At 35.6% G+C, this 20,201-nt stretch overlaps 1 protein-coding gene across 3 annotated transcripts in view; it reads right to left on the bottom strand.

Annotated features, from left to right (window-relative positions):
- Window positions 1–20,201, bottom strand: part of GBE1 (1,4-alpha-glucan branching enzyme 1) — a 134,523-nt gene that overhangs the window by 28,210 nt on the left and 86,112 nt on the right. For all 3 annotated transcript variants that reach the window (XM_068180589.1, XM_068180590.1, XM_068180591.1), the window contains 3 exons: window positions 15,863–15,961; window positions 13,576–13,686; window positions 10,511–10,682 (listed from right to left, as the gene is read on the bottom strand). In XM_068180589.1, coding sequence (XP_068036690.1) covers window positions 10,511–10,682; window positions 13,576–13,686; window positions 15,863–15,961 — 382 coding nt within the window. The remainder of the gene's footprint in view (window positions 1–10,510; window positions 10,683–13,575; window positions 13,687–15,862; window positions 15,962–20,201) is intronic.

The following is a 20,201-nucleotide window of genomic DNA, read 5'->3' as shown; positions in this document are numbered from 1 at the left end:
AGTTAATGGACAGAAAACAAATTTAGGCTGATAAACGAGAATCAGAGCAGAAATTATTCCCAGATTACATTATGGCTGCTTAAATCACAATAAAATTACAGTTTGTTTTTCAGTTTTGAAATAAGTACCTCTGAACTAGTGTACAAAGTAATAAAAGCAATTTAATTTAGGTAGACACCTCTAACTCTTTCCTTCATTAACATTTTACTAAAAACTTATGTTCATATGAATTGCTCCTTTCCCTATCCCAAAGTTTCACGTAACTGCTGGATTAATTCTGTATGCACACATTCATTTTTAAAAAATATTATTTCCAAAAATAGAGTTTCAATTTACTGAAATATGAATGCATTTAAAGTGCATTTCATGCTGTCATTGTACTGTACACAAAAAAGAGATACAGCTTTTTTAGGGGCCAAGATGAAAATATACTTCCCATAATGCATTTTCTGCCTTTAAGACAAAACGTCTTTGTCAGGTGAAAAAGTAAACTTTGATCTCAGAAAAAAGCCCCCAACCTGCTTCCATGTCTGAAAAGTGTTGTTACAGCTGTTTGAGGAAAGCCAAACATGTACAAACACTAAGAGGATTTCTCCTCTCCGCCTCCAGCAATGCTGTATGGAAATTTAAAATGACAAAAGCAAAACACAAAACACAGATAAGAAACCATTAGAGATTACTTGCACAAAGACATTTTGAATTGGACATATGAAATTTATCAGTAATGATTTTTCATTCCTTTGTGGGTTTTTTCTTAAAAAAAATAAACTTGCTCAAGTGATAAATGCTTTACATGGATCACCTATAAAAAAAGTGGAGAAGAATCCTCTGAAACAAGTAAAATTATACCTTTACCTGCAAAAAATAAAATTGCCAATGTCATTACTCATTTTGTTTTGTTCCATTTCATTCCTTTACGTGGCCACATTATGGTGGTAGCTTATTTCAATACTTGTTTTCTTATTTTGATCTTAATGGGGACATTTTATTGTCAGTAAACAACATATCCTTTGAAAACTTGCTACGTCATGGTAACAGCAAGAGGGAAGAAAAGAGACAGGGCTCTAAGAGGAGCCTGGTAAAAACTTCTCATGTCCCTGAGCCCAGCTTCACAGTATCTCAAACATGCATCACATCATCCCTTTATGAACTGGGAAGTGAAAAAAATACAAATCAAAAACTTACTGAGAGAATAGGACATGTACACATCACCTTTATTAAAATAAATTTTATTCATTTCTACAAGCCTCTTTCTGTATTTCAGTTTCCAGAGGCAAGCAATGGATTTAGTTCTGTATTCTTATGTGCAGTGTACAAACCAAACAGCCTTCCATGTAGAAATAAACTAAAAACACAGTCTTTCTGGCCCACAAACATAAAAGCAGCTAGTAAATACAAAAAGGAATTTGGACAATTTATCTGAAAACTTTAATTATGTCTTGGGTGAAGTCCACAAAATGAAAACTATTTTAAATGAAGATATTCCCTTCTTCATATTTAATTAGGACACACCTTTCCAACCCATAAGTAGAAAAGGAGAATATTAATAAATAATTTACTATGTTTCTTAGGCCAGTCACAGACAGAACTGTAACAAGTTTAGTGCAATATTAATTTTTCTTTCAGTTTTCTTTTTTTCCCCCTCTCACCAAACAGAACAATACATTTCACATACTGATGAAATTTGCACAAATAAGGCAAGTTTTCTTTATTTCTATTGAAATTAATATGTCAATACTCTGGCATGCTTATCAGCCTGTGGGCTTTGAATAGTCATAGAATCATTATGGTTGTCTGCAAAGTCCCCCACTAATCCATGTCCCCAAGTGCCACATCTGATAAACATCTCCAGGGATGGTGACTCCACCACTTCCCTGGGCAGCCTGTTCCTATGTCTGACCATCCTTTCAGTAAAGAAATTTCTTAATCCAAATTTTCACTGGCATAACTTGACAGCATTTCTTCTTATCCTATCACTTGTTACCTGGCAGAAGAGACCAGACCCCACCTGGCTACAACCTCCTCTCAGGTGGTTATAGAGAGTGATAAGGTCACCTCTGAGCCTCCCTTTCTCCAGGCTAAACGAAATGTATTGAAAAATACAGTTTTAAAGAATTAACTATTCACATACTCAAGAAGAAATACATAAGATCTGTTAAGTAAGGCTAAATAGTACACAAGGAGAAAAAAGCATAGTAACACAAGTGAAGACTTATGGAAAATAGAATATACATTTACATAGTATTTTGGTATCTATAAATAACTAATACTGGGACTATATTAGCTTAGATGAAAGAAAAATGTGAGTCATGGAAGTCCACCCATGTTCAGACTTTTGCACTTTTCCCTTCGAGAAATATTATGCACAATTCATGACTTGCTAAAATGGTGGCAGCCACTAGGAACTACAATAAATAACCAATCATGAAAATAAACAAACAAGAACAGCTTGAGCCAAGTTTTTTGTTTGCTTTCAGGAGCTCAAGATCAATCATGGAAAAGCTTGCTGCCGATCCAACAGTCTATGTTAATACAGGTTAATGTTTTCCATTGGATATCCTTTTTTTTCCCCCATTAGTATTTTGAAATAAGACCATACATTTCTCCATTATGAAGATAAAGGTTGTGAGCTTAAGCTGCAAAAAAGCTGACCTATAATACAACTAGCCAGATAATCCAGGCTTTCCTGCAGCATTTTGTATTAACAGTTAGCTGGATTAAAAAAAAAAATATGACAGGCTTAAGGGAGCTGTTTCATAGTCTACAGATTGACTCTTAAATCAAGAGTGAGTGGATTACTAGATTGCTTTTAAATAGTCTCTCTAGAAATGCCACTTGAGAAGATATTCTATGAAAATACCTTGCTTGGAGGACTTGCTCTAAATTTCACAAAAAGATCTGAATACTTATCCCAACTGAGTAAAAGTTCTAAGCTTCTGGCTGTAAAAAGACTGCACTAGTACTTTTGGCTTTGTGAATAATCCTGTTCTCCTTGAGACATTAGTCACTTGTCCTGTTACTCCTCCTGCTCCGCACTTTTATGTAGAACATTAAGACAGAAGTAGTGGTTTATATTTAACAAGGCATCTCAACTCAAAAGGTACCTGTATTATTTGGAAAAGAAAAAAAAATATAACAAAACCCCAAAAACAATCGCCCTCCAACAAAATTCATTTTATTTTCAGACAAAATTAATTTTATTGTGTTGATTAACTCCCTTTCTAATTTACTCCACCATAAATTCCACCGGTATTCAGACAGTAGCAAGACATTTTTTGCTGTGCGGGTGTTGAGACAATGGAAAAGTTGCCCAGAAAAGTCGTGGATGTCCCATCCCTGGGATTGTCCAAGGCTAGACTGGATGGGGCTCTGACCAACCTGGTCTAGTGGAAAGTGCCCTAGCCTACAGCAGGATTGTTGGGATTGATGACATTTAAGATGATCTTTTGGGTTGTTTCCCTTCCAACCTAAAACATTATACAATACTATGGAATTTCAAATTGAAGATCTCAAAAGACATCTGAGAAAGAACAAGTCAACACTGATAAAAGATGTTCTCGTACTAATATGCTTTGCTCTGCAGACTTTACCACTTCTCAGGAAAAATAGAAAATACCTATTGAAAGTGAAAATCAATGCAAATTTAACTACAATATTGTACAATTCTTATTCTAGCTAATTCCTCTGTGTGTGTTGGATTGATGGCCTCAAAAAAATAGGACAATGAGAAGATTCTAAACTAATAATATCTTGTGAAAATAAGCTCTTGAACAAATAAAGACACCTTTTTTATTATTCCAATGTCATCACAAAGCGTTATCTCAGCTTAAGCTACATTGATTTTGGGAATTAATGACACTACTGAGATGAAATCATTTCAAATTACCTCAACTGCATGCATTAAAATCCAAATTGGAATCTATGCCTAAGGATCTAATATGCCAGACTTTCCAAATACAAACTGTGTCCTGCACAGTCATGTCTCAAACCAACAACTCCTTACTGAGTAACACATGGGGTTTAACTCTATTTGGCTCGGCATTGCCCAGAGAAACCAGTGTGAGAAAGAGCAATGTACCACCAAAGGTAGGCTTGAGATTAACAGACCCCTCTGCATGCTCCTACACCAGCTCACTAGAACCTGATGTTGCAAAATTACTTGATTTGGATCACCTTTCTCTACCTCTTTAAAAGCCAACCAAGGAAGTATAATCAGGAAGAAATTTTTTGCTCTTTGGTAGATGGCTTGAAGAAAATAATTCAATTTTTCTCTCAGCCCTTTCCAGACTACTGAGTACAGACAGACTGCAAAAAGTAGAAGCAAAACACAGCTGGGTATGGTAAGAGGCTGCTGCTGCTTCTTTTCAGCATTGGGGGTTTCAGAAATAAGTAACTTAAAACAGGTACTGAAAAATCATCAGCCTCAAAATTGCATGTAACACAGTGAGCAGTAGGGAGAAAAGACAAAAGCTTTAACATCCACATCATATTTACCTCTGCTTGAATGGGTGTACTTACCCTTTTTTCCCTGCTCTTAGAACACAAAGTTCTTGCACAGATTTAGTTTTTAACAGGCACACCACATCTGTAGACACCTGACATTCAGGAAATGAATGACCTCCTGTAGTAAACATTTCATTAGTGACACTAATGAACTCAGAAATCAACTTTACTCATCTGTTCTGTGACATGGCAGAGGCCGAGTTCTGTGTGAAAATTATATCTTATTATATGAACTTATTGTAGAAGGTAAACAGAGAGAACCACCCCCCCAAAAGTCTACTTTCTCTCAAAAAGATAAATTATAATGCAGACCTGAAAGCTGGACTTCACTATTATCTATAGATCAACTTAATATTTACTTGAAAATCTGAAAATATTTTAAATTTTCTTTCTGTTTTGCATTGTGTCTTTCAACAGGGACACAGAGCACTAGAAAAAGAATTCTGAGCAAAATCATCTCAAAAAGGCATTTTACATACCTTACAATGTGAAGGCTCTTCAGAAGCACTAATGATTAACAAATTGTTCATAAATTGAACCAAACTCTATGAAATTTTCAAAGTCCCTGTAATATGTAACAGTTTAAAGCACTTGAAGAGTATATAAACAGAAGATATTCAAGGCATTTTGTTTGAATCAAACTTAACCACAGCAAAGGAAGTGTAAGATGGCTATGATTAATTGCTTAAACAATGAATCATATGCAAGGTAATGTTTACACACATGTAGATAGAAAAATTTGCATGCGTACATATAAAAATGTTTCTATATATTATAAAATTTTAAAGACTTAGCATAGTTTCATACCACCTGGCAAAAATATTCTGTCTTTTACTCAAATCTTAATTTTGCACAATGTCTGATGTTTAATCAAAACAGATTCTTATGTATAAAACTGTATGTTTATATGCACAACTTCTCAGAAATTTAAGACATGTTTTTAAGACAGAGTTTTTACAGTGGTGCTTACATTCTGAATTAAGAAAGCAATAAAATCGAAATTTGAGGTAAATCTGTTGATTTAAAACTTATGTAAACTTAAGGTGAAGAGAATGAAAAAAAAATTTTAGTCTTTTGATCTTTAAATATTTTTTACATAAAAGAAGGCTAAATAAAACTAATCAATGTCATGTGTAAATAGTTTAATTAGAATTTATTGTAAAGAAATTCTGAATCTCATAGCTGTGGAGAGAAAAATAACAAACAACAATAACAGGAGAGAATAACAGCCATGTCCTGTAGAGTTAGAAATCCAGGTGTGAAAAAAGTTTTTCAAAATGATATGAGTTTGTCATAATTTCTGTAATAAATAACATTTTTGAACAACTGAAAAGAGAAATTCCCTTAAAAACCTGTGCTGAAAGTTACAGTACATAATACAGTTATAATACATAGTGTAGAGTTATATAAAATTATAATATATAGAGGCCTATTTCTGTGTTCCTCAAATCAACAACAAATAAAACAGTAAAGGAAAAATGGAGGCTGCCATACAAACAGAAACAGAATTCTTATAATCCTAATAACTAAAAGATTTATTTTACAACTTTGGTCACTATTCTTTAGCAAGCCCTCACATCACATCAAGTATTGTATTTGCAGACAAGGCTGCATGCACTCACACACTGATAGTGGAGGTGCCACAAGTCTGAACTGTGAGCTTTACAAATCATACAATATGCAAGGCAACAGATGGAGCCCTAGGAACAAAGTTTGAGACACTAGCAGAAGTTTCACCTACAGTATCCCATGGTGAAATGATGCTACTAAGCACAATTATCAATAAAATAAAATAAATAGTAGTCCCATCCTTTAAAAAAACCCAACACCTTGAAACTGATGCAAAATGCCAGAATGCCTTGATTTACCATCAATCTTCTCCACCGGTAATGCAGTCATAGCCAATACCCAGAGATGTGGGTACAAACTGCTGGTACAAACATCACCATTACTCTGAGAGAAAAACAAAGTGCCACTTTCACCAGCTACCTTGATTAAGGCTATTCCTGCTACAACCCTGGAAAATCCTACCTGGATTTCACTCCATGAACACAGCTGCAGCACCTGTTGGTTCTCAAGCAGTTCTGAGGATGCTGCTGACTGTGCAGGTTTCTGTGTCAAGGTTTCTGCCTTGAAAGGTCATAGTATGGATGGGGATGCACCACCACATATAGATTGCTGCCTCTAACAATTTTATTTAAGTATGTAAATAACACACACATATGTATAGTGCTTTATTCCCTACACTTTCAAGGAGGATGTACAGTCAACCCCCATAGATTCCTAATGTTTGGACATACTTAATTTGTGAAGAGAGGCTGGATAAGACAGGTCTGTGTGTGATTTAGTTTTGAATTATGAGAGAGTCTCTCTCTTTAATTGTTTTTCTCCCAGTCACTCTAATGTGTTTTGAGCAAGTGTAGAAATGAAGCTTGCTTCAATCAACTCTAAATGAATAAATATTAAAAGTTTTCACCTCTAGACCTTGCAGAAGAGACTGTCAAAGTGATTTATGAAGGCCAATATATAAATTAGGATTCTTCCCACTGCCACTGCCCAACTCAAATTGTGAGTGGGGTTGCATAAGGGTTATTATGCTACAAGTTGGAGGTGGTCTATCACTAAGTCTCTGAGAAACTGTAGGTGAGATTTCAGATTACACCCTTGTTTTCTACTTTATAGTGAACATAATTGTTTTCTGTCAGGCTGCCATGAAATTAAAGCACCTGCTGGAACTGGCAGCACATTTGTCACCTATCCTAGGCAAGCATATTAAGAAGGATAACATCAAACTACCTCTCCTAAAGCTGCAGTCTGTACCAAGTGAGAACTTCAAGGTTGCTTATCCAGAGGAGCTGACTGAAGTGAGCGAGTTGGAAGAGCGTATGCTCTCCCAAGGCCACTCTTTAGATGATGGTCAAAAAAGTCACCCTGTAACCAGTGAACAGATGTAAGATGCATAAGAAAGTGAACAGAAAAGTGGCAAAATGCAACATGCCAAAGAGAACCAAACTCCCTTATGTTTAAGCTAAATATCGTGTTCTTGATACAATTTATTTTTCATCTAAAATAGGTAGCAATAAAAATAGTAGTTCAGATTCTGTTTAAAGTAACATTCCTATTTATATTGTGAGTTATGCGGCACCATTTTTATTTCAGGTTTCTAATTAATATTATTAAAGAAGATGGTACATACCTATCTCACACTGATATTGGTGCTACTGATAGAGTTTTTGTACCATTCCTTTTCTTGTTTATCAGTATTTTTTCAAGAGCCTGCTGTTATAAAATTCCTTAGTTTAAAAGTAAATTTCTGAAAAAAAATCTAAGTTTCTCTCTCTAAAATATTCCAATGAATAAATGATGCATAGAATTTTACTTTTAAGGTCAAAGAAAGAACAAGGTCTTATAATGAGAAACTCTTTTGGGGCATGCAAAAAAAACCCTAAGACTGGAGAAGGTGGATAAAACTGCTGTGTAAATGAACTAACAAGTGGGAAAGAGGAAACTTAACAGACAAATTAGATAGCAGTGAAATAGGTGAATGTCAACCCAAACAGTAACACTATCAGTCAATGTTCATGATAGCAAAAAATATTCTAGTTATTTCAAATAACTTCCTAACTATATATATATATATATTGTCTCAGAAGTTGTTTTTCAGGGAGTGAAACTTGGTCTCTGGAGTCTTAATTAAGAGTTGGTTTACTATGGGAGAGTCGTGAAAAATAGTGCTAGAGGTTCATGTAGGGACTAATCTCCATTTAAATCAATAGATTTGAGCTTAAGCCAATTTCAAACAAGCAAAAAAAGAACCAAGGAAATGATTGTTAGCAAGATGAAAACCAAGACCCTATATGGGCATAAAACAGTTAGCATTTGTGCTATGAAGAATCTCAAGGACTCAAAATGCTATTTAAGGCCCTTTGGGTATGTATATTCAGGGCAGCAAAACAACTACCCTCTCTTGTCTAAATCTAGACATACAGATGTATCTTGCAAGATAAGGAGAGACCATGGAAACAAGTCCACTGAAGAGCTGGCACAGCTTTTTTACATGTCCTGCAGGCTTTCCCAAAGTGCAAGGCACATGGAATGAACAAGAAAAATACAAAAGGAACATTTAAAGAAAAACAATTACCATTGTCTACAGCTTGTCTTCAGGGATAGAATGAAAAATGAAGCAAAAAGAAAATGCAAGGATCTAGAGACAACAGTTTTCTAGTGTTAAGTTCAAATATTATTTTCAAGAAATTTGTGTGAGTCTTAATTTATGCTAAAGTTAAACATTGCTGGGTAATAACAGTGGTTGCTTTATTTTCAGGCTGAGATCAGAAGATTCTTGTAATATTCTAGAAGTCTTATAACAACTTCTATTAGTCTTTGTTTAGTGCTTTAGGAATTATGCTCAATCTCAAGTCCGTCTGTTATTTTGTAGGGGACTAAAATTGACAATTAAGAATTTTAGTTAGAAGTTTTTATTTTGGATTTGTTTTCAAATCCTGATATTAGGGGGAGCAGAGATCTATGGCCGTAAATATTTTTGCATATACTTTTCTGGTTTTAAGTTAATTAATGTGTATGGTATTTCAATATAACTGTAACTACAAACAAAAACACTTGAGTGGAAAGACAGTTATAATTCTTATTATTTATAATTAAAATGACTACTTTCACTATTTATTATACACACATTGTAACTGCTTGAGCCTGTAAGTGTCATGAAAGTTCAGACATTCAAATGTGCATTGTCTCTGTCAAGGCCTTCAAAGAAAATTAAAAAAGAAACCTCTTAAGAAGCATATGTGCTCTCAACTAAAGCATGAATTAGTTTGTTCTGTACCAAAATTGATTCAATTCTTTTTAAGAAAATCACCACATTATTTTCTGAGTTTACTCCTAATACAAAGAAAGAGAGTTTGTACCAGTATAGGTAAACTTAAGTCCAGTGTCACCATTGTCTTATGTTCTCCAGATTTTTAATCAGAAAATATGCTAAATACACCATTATGGAAGAAGGGCAATATACATCCAACGGTCCCCTTGAACTTTATATAACAACACATTTAACCACAAAATAGAAGACAGTACTAAGCTAACATTTCTGTAATTTTCACATGTTACATAATCAGAAAACTGAGATGGTGATTTTGTAACAGGCTTTCAGCCCTTTTGTTCCCCGTGAGACTATCACAAATGCTATACAGAACTTGTCTGACCACATAACAAATTTTTTACTGTAAAGTAAGAACTATTTTGCAAAGAAATTAAACAAATTAACGTGGCAAAGAACAGAAAGTATAAATAGCTTTGGAAATTTCCATTAGAAATATTCAACTTTTAAGATGACTACATGAAACTGTAACTTGCTGGTTAAATTAGACTAACAATTGAACTTTCTTGTAGCAACTGTGCTTAGGAAGTAACTCAACTGTTTTATTTTACAGTTGATGGACCAGAAGAAAGTACCACTAAATCTTCCAATTTCTGTGCTTTGATGGTACAATGTACCTCCTGTGTCCGTGATTTGTCCTTGCCTACCTCATTAAGCACTAAGAAGCAATGAAATAGGTCAACTGATTCCAGACTACTTCCTGACAATTAACAGCTGAAATAAGCACAGAGATATCCTTAATAAATTCATTGTTACCCTAAAAAATTTAAGAGAGGAAAAGAACAGAGACAAAATACAATCCAGCTTCGTGAGCCACAGCTCACCACCTGACAAACTTGCAGAACAACTATTAAAATACTAATCTGAGTTGTAAAAGTTATTTCTCTTACAGTTAGAAACCATCTTGATTTTATTTTCTTGTCTTATCATACATCTTACAGACAGAAAAACAATGCATATTACCTTTTGTAATAAATCTATAAAAGCATTTATGCTCCAAATTTCAGCACTGTGATAAATACCGTGGCTCTAAGACGATGTCAGATCATTTCATTTCCCTGCCACGCATTCTGTAGATGAGAAAATGAGAGACTTTTTCCTGAGATTACTTACCCATGAAGTTCAGATAGCTCTCTCCTCCGAGTGCATGAGTAATGAGACGAATCATTTTATGAAGCTGTATCCCACGATCAATAACTGGTGTCAGAGGCATGAGCACACTCATGTTTGTGTACATCTCTGCATCCATCAGGCGAAAGGCCAGTGTCTTATCACCAACCAGCGCCTAGAACAGTGCAGAAAGACACTGAAGAAAACCCTTGGGTGTAATAGAAGTGTTTCTAAGTTTTTGTGTTTTTTTTTTAAACAGGTGGTCTGTGTCATAGGGGGAGGACTTGCAAGACGACTGAGAAGCCAAGGACATGGCTCAGTGTGCATGATCCAGTCCCTGTTCCTGAAGAAAACATCCTGCCACTGCCAACAATCATCAAGTCATGGTGACCCTACTGACCCATTCTGATCTCTGCATGATCCCTGCATCTGTGTATTGTGTGATGTGCATTGTGTCTTCTGCCAAAAACTGAGGCAGGGATGTCCATGAGCTGAGCCTGAACTGGATGTCAGCCGCAGTTGTCTGTTTTCCCCTTACAACCCTCTCCACTGTTACTGGGGCTCCTGGGCTGATGGGATTCAGTGTATAATGGTAACAGACTAGCATCTGTCTAATTCCTGATCCTACATTTCACCTAATGGGATCATACTGCATAACTACTTCTAAGAACTTTTTCACCTACAGATATCAAACATGAAATATCAGCATCAACTCAGTAAGTCACAACTGACCTACCATTTGGGAATTTTTATAGGAAACACAGAAAATAAGAAAGTGAACACCTAAAGTAAAAGTTCCTGGAATGTAAAAATACATGGGTATAAACAAAACTCTGATTCAGACATGCAGTGAATATGAAGCATTCACTTGTATGCAATCAAGAATGTGATTGGTTTTCTGTGATTTCACAGAAAAGAAAATACTGAATTACTAACTTGCTAGTGCTCACTGCTGCTAGAGAAAGGCCACAAAATGCTATTCAATATATTAGCAGGCAGGTAGTGGAAAACATTTTGCAGCATTTATATGTAAATAGCTGATTTTTTTTTCAATTAGCCCAATTCTTGTTTTATACCCTTGAATGAAAATTTACTAAATGCCAGAGATACAGATGGATTGTAAACAGGCCTAGCTGCAAAGCACCATCATCCTTTTATTTTCCAGCTGACAATATAACAGCATATATAGATTATTCCCTTAAGTAAAAAATACTCTATTTAGAGAAAAAAAATTCCTATGCGACAATGAGAAGACTGAAGACTGCAATGAACAACTATTTTCTGGACTCAGAATGTGGCATTTGTTAGTGCTATTTAATGTCCCCTAATTTTTCCATTGGAAGACCAGCTAAGTGTTTCCCTATTCATGTTTTCTGTGGCAGCTGTGATTATATAAATGGATATATTTCCCCCTTCAATGATCTCTTTGCTACCCCAAATAATCTTATTCTTTTTAGTTCTTTTTTTTTCTTATGAAAATCAATCCACACCTGCTATTCCTCTCCACAGCATTCTTTCCAGTTATGCTGTATATCCTTCAAGATTCAGAACCAAACCTGTCTCCAACATTGAAGATGCACACAAACCAGGAAAGACTGCAGTGGCATGCCGATTGTGCCCTTTGCTCTATTCCACTCATAATAATTCCAGGACTGCATCTGCTTTTTTGACAGCTATTAGATTTGGAGTTGCTATTTTTACACTCTTCTTATAACCACATGGCCTTGTATTCAGACTGGCAACAGTCAGCTCATAGCCCATTACAACATATAAGAAACCAGGATTGTACCCTCACATGCATCACTTCAGGCATCTTCAGACTGAATTTTATCCACACTTTTGGTTTCTCTAGCCTACTTTTCACATATCAGCCTGATGCACGTCTGTAATCATATTTTTCTTTTAATTAAAAATAATGAGATTTTTTTTTCTCTAAGTATGACATTCTCAACTGAAAACACAAAGTGATATGGAAAACAACTCAATTGCTAGAAATCACCATGAAATAAAAGAACAGTAACAGTAATGCTATATGTTGTGCTTTAGGGTGAAGCATCAGCTTTGATGAAAGCAGCTTATAGAATAATATACATTTCCAAGTAATTTCTGAAGTTCTTTATCAAGATCATGCATTAAATGAACACTGTAACAGACTCTGAGATTAGAGTCTAAAGAGGTACACAAAATGGATATAATGAACGGTAAACTCAGAATGCTCTTTTTAAAATATACAACTTGTTTTGGACATTTCTGTTGATATTTATTGTAGAAAGTGCAGAAAATGGAATATCAACCTCTATTATATAAAGGAAAAATAGGTTACTTAAATAAAATATACATTTTTTAATGAAAGGTTTAAAGATGCTAATTGTACAATTCCCAAATTACATGTTTTCTGACTCTTCAGAAACAAGGGTTAAAAAGATTGTGGGAGATGACTGCTATCCAAATTCACTTTTTCTTTTTTCCACACACAGAACTATTTTAATTGCTGTGCTTTGAACCACACTATTACAGCATATTTCATTTAGGTCTCAAAAAAGGATGTTTTCAATCCTTCCAGAGAGGAAAGACCTTCACAAAGGGAAAAGAAGTCACAAACAAATTTCTTAAAATGGCATATTGCTTATGCTTATCATAAGTAGTGTTCCAGTTTACTTAATGGAAAGAGGATTTTCAAAAGCTTGGATTATACGCCTTCCTATGTTCTACGGAGGGCAAAACAAGAAGCTACAACTCATTTCTTAAAAACAAAAGAAAACTGATAAGTTAATATTACCCATACACTCCAAGGAGGATTCTTTTACTAAAATGAAGGATTGTAAAATAAAAAACACAGAAAAACAAACAAAAATAACCCAACCCAAGCCCCCCTCAAAAACCTAAACTAAACAAACAAGCAAAAAGAAAAGTACAAAAAAAAGAGCACTAGTCCAAATCTACCTCTTTTTGAAATTCTTGCCATCCTCCTGAAGTCTTTTCTCATTTAAAAAACAAAACAAACAAAACACCAAACTTCTAAACAAGATCTTTTACTTGGTTATGAACAAACAAACAGCTGAAAATACCTGGTCGTGACTCTCTGCATAAGCAATGTATTTTTCTTCACACCGTCTGTTTGTTAATGTATGCACAATATTGCCCATATTCCAGTCTTCATCTTTCAGCTCCTTAATTATCTACAGAAATAAAAGAAAGATCACTGAAAAACTGCTTTAACTAAAAACATGTAACATTATCATGACACAGAAATTTCCAATGGATTGTGAATTGTATTCTCACGCTCCCAAGTTTTTAAGTGATGAGCTTTCTCTGATAATCCAAAGAGTTGTTTTTTCTTTTTAATTTTCCCACATAAATATAATACCTAGAATACTTTTTTTCTCCTCTACCTCCCTGAAAAAGCACAGACAACAGGTTTTGCCATTTATTATGTGAATCCCCTGATACAGTGAATAATGTGATTGATAGGACCTGCAAGAGAGCACTGCACCAAAACCAAGGAAGAAATATGTGGGCACAGACCTACCTGGTTCATAATATCAGGAAATGCAACCCTGGCATATGAAAGCTTCCAAATAAAGCTTGGGCAGTGTGGTGCTACCTCCTGATTTTTAGCAATTTAAATTGAATCCCATTAATAGGAATTTTCTGCCTCATATCACATTATTTCCTTCCTCTGCTAAGTCTCGCTCAATCTCAGTGTTAGTTTGTTCCTTTTTTTCTACACCACTTTGTAGACCTCCATTGATCACTACAACTTAAATATATATAGACATAAAAATAGAAGTGATAAAAAGGCAATAGCACCAAGATGGCAAATATCACATTGTAAAAGTTAACATTATAATTGTAACTGTCCATATATTCCTAAACAATTTCCCCCCCGACCTTTATTTGCTGCTTTTTTTTAAGTCCTTGAATTCTGGCTCTGAACACAATAAGGTCCCTATGTAGCATCATATTACATACCACATCTATCTTGAATCTGAACAAATACAACCACTTCTGTGACAAACAGTTTTTTTTTCTTACTTTTACAGATTCCTCAGATTCATGGAAACTCTTGGAGATTCTTCAGTTTTCAAACTGACTTTAGCAAGTTGCCTAGAAAATTTCCTATTAATGGTATGCACTTAAAAACTGGAAAGAGAGTAAGCAGTCTAGGAGAGTTTGATAACAGCTGATAAACTGTTTAGCTGAACTTCTCCCTTCCAACCATGTCAGCTTTATTTTTCCCTTCATGAAATATGGTAACAAGCTCTGGCATCACCTCTTTCTCTAACTCCACATCTCTACTTTGGTCACTTAGAAACCCACAAAACATCACAATCAGGTATCTGTTGTTTAAAAAAACTGAATCCTTACTGCATTCCAGGACCTAAATGTCTAAATTACACATTACAAGTTTTAATGATGGTGTCTCTGTTGGAAAAGCTGTCAAGTTTGTCTTCTGAAAAGAGGCTTGAAATCTGTTTTTCAATTGACTCTCTACCTCCTAGTTAGAAAATTGAAAGATGCCAAAGGTAAGCTAATTTTTAAATTATCATTCTTAGCTACACACTATATTTATTGAAGCATTATTAGTCATAGAAAACATTTATTGTTTTCAGATCATCATGACATCCCAAGGATTTGGGTTCAATATTCTATCTAACTGAAATATGTTCTCTAAAACATTACTAGAAGCCTTTTCAGATCATCTAGTGTTTTATGCCTTTTCTTGTGATTCTGTATATTAAGGAAAAAGGTGATATAAATCCTTATTGTAGTCAGAATTTATTAATATTTACAGATTTATATTATTCAGTTTTGTAACCCCCCTGTACCAACTGCAGGTGCTTGTGTAATTCACCTAGGTTTACTTTGCTTAAACTTTCAGGTCAATTTATATTCAATGCCAATTTCTATGCCCAGTGTCAGGAGGGTTTATTGCATGTTTTTGGAGTGATTTTTTATTGTTTGGGGTTTTTTTTCTTTAATATTTATATGCATATGGTTAACTTTTTATCTACCTGTTCACATTCAATATAGATTACACATTCTACAGCTGTTGCAAGATACAGGTCATTTCAAAGAAATTGAGCTTACGTGTATTGTATTAAGAAAACAATTATCAGCTGGAATGCAAATCCCAGCTCCTGAACTTCCTCACCTGAAACCTACATAACATCTGACAGATCTCATTTCAGCCTCTAATACCTGTGCTCAAGCCTGTCAGAATTTATTTCAATAGCACATTAACATAAGAGAAAGCAAAACTTGTCAGTAGGATTCAGAAGTGTTTATGTGTATGCACTGACAGAGAAACATCCCACTTTGAAGAGCAGAATGTATTTCTTAAGAAGTTCTCACCTGTATCCACTTATCTGGAATGGCCATGGCAAGTCGATAATCAAAACCCCCTCCTCCCTCTGCCACAGGCCGACAGAGAGCTGGCATTCCAGAAACATCCTGGAACAGATAAAACACCCCAAACATCATTTCCACAGCACTGCAAATATCACTGCATATTTCCCACCATATGGTAATACTGATATACAAACACTCTATAAACAGCTTCAAAGATTGACCTGGTTAGGGGAAAAAAGAGTAAATTTAAATCAGCTATTACTACACCCAGATTTGCTGTTTGAATGCAAAAGTTACAGAGAAAAGCATTATGACTTTTCTCATCAAATACTCTACCTCAGAATATTTTAATATAGTAGATATTTAAATAGGAAGAGACCTCAGCAGATGCAGAGTTTGAAATAATTACCTCTCTTGAGCTCCAAGTAATCAATAGCAAGTACAAAGTAGTCAACAAAAGACAAATTAAACCTTCATTTTGTTTATTGATATTTTGCATAAGGACTTGCATTAAAAAAGTTAAATATAAAGTACACTAAGGAAGAAAAATATAATCTCTATTCTTTTCCCAAAACCAAACCTATTGATTCAGCTAGTCCCGGAAAGTGACATGCTCTTACTGCATAATTTTCCAGTTTCATATTGATGGAAGCTGACTATTCTTGAATTTGTAATTCCATGTTCTCAAAATATTTATTTCACCATGTTGTTAGGCAATTTTATCATGCAGCATTCTTTTCTAAAGTTATTTGGACAGAAAATGCAAGTCTCCAACAATTTTAAAATATCCATCAGTACTCAATTTTATTAACTTTTTGGGGGAATGGCTTCTCACTAACAGCAGTTATGGATTAACAAACACCTTTGCATCTACACAAGAGAATTTATGGAATTAATACTGACTAGAACCAGGGCTTAATTAGGAAACTCATTCTGATTTGCTGGATTCAATCCACTTTTCAATTCAATTGCTGCACTGGAATAGTGAAAAAGATATTTACACTTCAAGTCATACACATAGACACAGACACTGACATAAGGGAGCAGATCAACCAGATCACCAGGAAGCTCATGGATGGCATCCCAGGGGTGGAAGGCAAGGCTGCCATCCAGAGGGACTGGCTGGAGCAATCAATCAGCAGAAATGTCCTACAGCATGTCAGCATGTCACCAAGTTAATCCCAGTCCTGGGATGGGCCACCTCCTGCATCCATCGGGGCTGGGCCAGCCAGGCTGGAGAACAGCTCTGCTGGGGAGGAAGGGCCTGAGGCTGTGGGCCAGCAGCAAGCGGAGCTTAAGCCAGCAGCCTGGCCTGGCAGCAGGGATGGCCAGCACATCCCAGGCTGTGTGAACAGCACAGCCAGGAGATCAAAGGAGGGAATTATCCCCCTTCAGTCAGTAGCCATTGGTTCACATAGAAAACTGTGTCCACATTCTATACGTTGTAAAAAAACACACAGTGAAGTAGAAATTCTTTACAAACTTTTAGATGTGATAAAAGATTCAATAACTCTTCTAAATTAGTCAGAAAGGACAGACACAAACTTTTGGTCTCTAGGTTATACAGGACATGATGATATGAAACAAAAACTTTTTTCTGTGATGCCATGATGCCTGTCTGGAGGACAAGTCTGAGATTTAAGCAGCTCCCATCTACTTTAGTCACAATATTGAAAGCCAGATTTTTGGAAAGCAAAATATCAAATTTAACAGTATTTATATCTATGTCTACAATTTTTAAATGGACACACGCACAAAAAAAAAAAAAATAAATAGTTTGTTTAGTAGATCTTCCATCAAATGTAGGTACTTCTACCAGGGAACTTCCTAGTCTGGTACAGCCCTCAGACTACAACATATTATTATCTTCCACAGAGGGTGTAATGAAGTGACAACACATGATCCAAGGGGGATCAAAAAGGACTTCAGGGCCTTGAGACAACTGGTAAGGGAAGCTGAGGCAGAGTTCCTTTTCTCTAACTCTAGTTGAAGGCAGCAACATTGAAAGAAATTGATAGACTGAGTCTATTCATACCAATGTATGAATTGCTCCATGGCTGGGGTCACTGCCAAAATGTTGGGGGTTTTGACAGCGTATGCTGGCTTCAGACAGGAATCACATTTCTCTGTGATGTTTGTATTGGAAACACTTTAAATGGGCCCATGGGAGTCTCACATGGTTTAGGGGGTGCACTGGGGTTGGGGCAACCCCCGTTATCAATCCAGGCTGGGTGTGAACAGACCAGAGCAGCCACTGAGAAAAACTTGAGGGTGCTGGTGGGTGAGAGGCCAGACATGATTTGTCAGTGTGCTCTTGCAGCCCAGAAATCCAAATCTCTTGTGGGCTGTGTCCAAAGTGGGCAGCAGGAGAGAGAGGGGATTCTTCCTCTCTGCCCCGCTCTGCTGAGACCCCACCTGCAGGGCTGCATCCAGCTCTGGGCTCCCAGCACAGGAAGGACAGGGACCTGCTGGAGCCAGGTGAGAGGAGGGCCACAAAGAAGATCAGGGATAGAGCACCTCTGTTATGAGAAAAGGCTAAGAGAATTGGGATTGTTCAGCCTGAGAAAAAAAGCCTTTGAGGTGACCTAATTGTGGCCTCTTCCAGTACCTGAAAGGAGCCCACGAGAATGACAGAGAGGACTTTTTGCTAGGATATGCATTGATGGGACAAGGTGGAATGGCTTCAAATAGGAAGAGAGTAGGTTTACATTAAATATAAGGAAGAAAGTCTTTACTTTGAGGGTGCTGAGGCACTGGCACAGGTTTCCCAGAGAAGCTGTGACTGCCCCGTCCCTGTTCAAGGCCAGGTTGGATGGGGCTGTGAGCACCCTGGCCTAGTGGAAGGTGTCTCTGTTCATGGCAGGGAGTTGTAACTTGATGATCTTTAAGTTCCCTTTCAACCCAGGCCATTCTATTATGCTATGATTAAACAGCTAATTTCAAAGCATTTGTTCAGACCAGGTTTGAAAAGAGCTGCATATAAAACTAGAAACCTCAGCATACTGTTTCTTTGCCTGTTTGTGTCTATAATACTTCAGGCGTGATATAATTTTACTTAACATTTTTTCTTCCCATTATAAAGAACTTTATTCACTGCTTTATTTAGAAGACCAAAATGGAAAACAAGCGTATACTCAGTAACACCTAAAAAATTAGCAATTACTAAGACACTGAATATAGAGAATATTAAAAAGCTGTAAAATCATCAATTAATTACATTAATTAGGGAATATATTATAATTAGTTATGGCCAGAGAAAAACATTCTTCTCACATAGCACTGATTCTACACTGCCTTTTGTAATTTTCAATTATGTCAATAGTTTCTCATTCTGAAATTCTCCTTTAACCATGAAGCACATTGATCAATTCTATGATTCATGTAGCGACTTCCCGAGGCAGAAAATTATGTATTGAAAAAGAAGCAGCTCTCAACTTAAGCATGAGAAACCAAAGACACATCTTATTAAAAAAAAAAAAATTCTCAGGTAATACAAGACAACTAAACTCAGAATTTCTTTGGTAGGAATGCTTATAATCTAGGACTACCGAGAAAATTAACTGACTTAATTTCAAATAAGCATAAAGCTCAATGAAACCACCTCCAGTTTGCTACTGATTGCTCCCCAGATGCTGCTTTGGCAGCTTATCATTGAGCTCTTAGCAGTGGTTGTCTATGATAGAAGACTTTACCATAAATAAGAAATGAAGTTAAGCAGTATTTTACTTCCTAAAGATAGAGAACTCTTAAGTATCACAAACCATTTTATTATAAATCCATATAGTCCCTAATGGTATCAGATAGATGCCACTTTTTCTTTTAAACAAAATGAATTATCTAAACATGATAACAGAAAAAAATCCTCCATATTTAAATGATTTTTCTTCTGGATACAGACAAAATATCAGTGAAAATTAGAATTTTGAATGCTCTGCTCCATGTGCCAGAAACATTTTTCAGTCAAAAAAATTGATCTCAATCAACTCAAGTAATATGGTCTATTTACTCATTTAGAAACCTGGAGAAACTTAATAAATTTAAATTACCCCATATTTTTAACACCTATAAGTTTATTGCATTTAATTTGAAGGGTAATTGTCAGATATACCAATATAATTCAAAATATGCAAAACATCATTAGGGCTGTTAATCTTTAGTACCACAGAGCACTACTGACAAATGGCTATCATGCACAAGCAATAAACTAATAAAAACAATTCTCATTACAAGTTCAAGGTGATGAAGGAAAAAAAAAAAAAAAGAAACTGTCACATTAATTAATAATCTATTAATGCATAGAAAATTCCCAGAGTGCATATTCAGGTTGTTTTTTCCCACCAGG

This window comes from Anomalospiza imberbis, chromosome 2, assembly GCF_031753505.1.
Source record: "Anomalospiza imberbis isolate Cuckoo-Finch-1a 21T00152 chromosome 2, ASM3175350v1, whole genome shotgun sequence".
Taxonomy (NCBI): domain Eukaryota; kingdom Metazoa; phylum Chordata; class Aves; order Passeriformes; family Viduidae; genus Anomalospiza; species Anomalospiza imberbis.
Note: the sequence above shows the minus strand (reverse complement) of the source record. Positions and strands in the feature narration are given on the sequence as shown.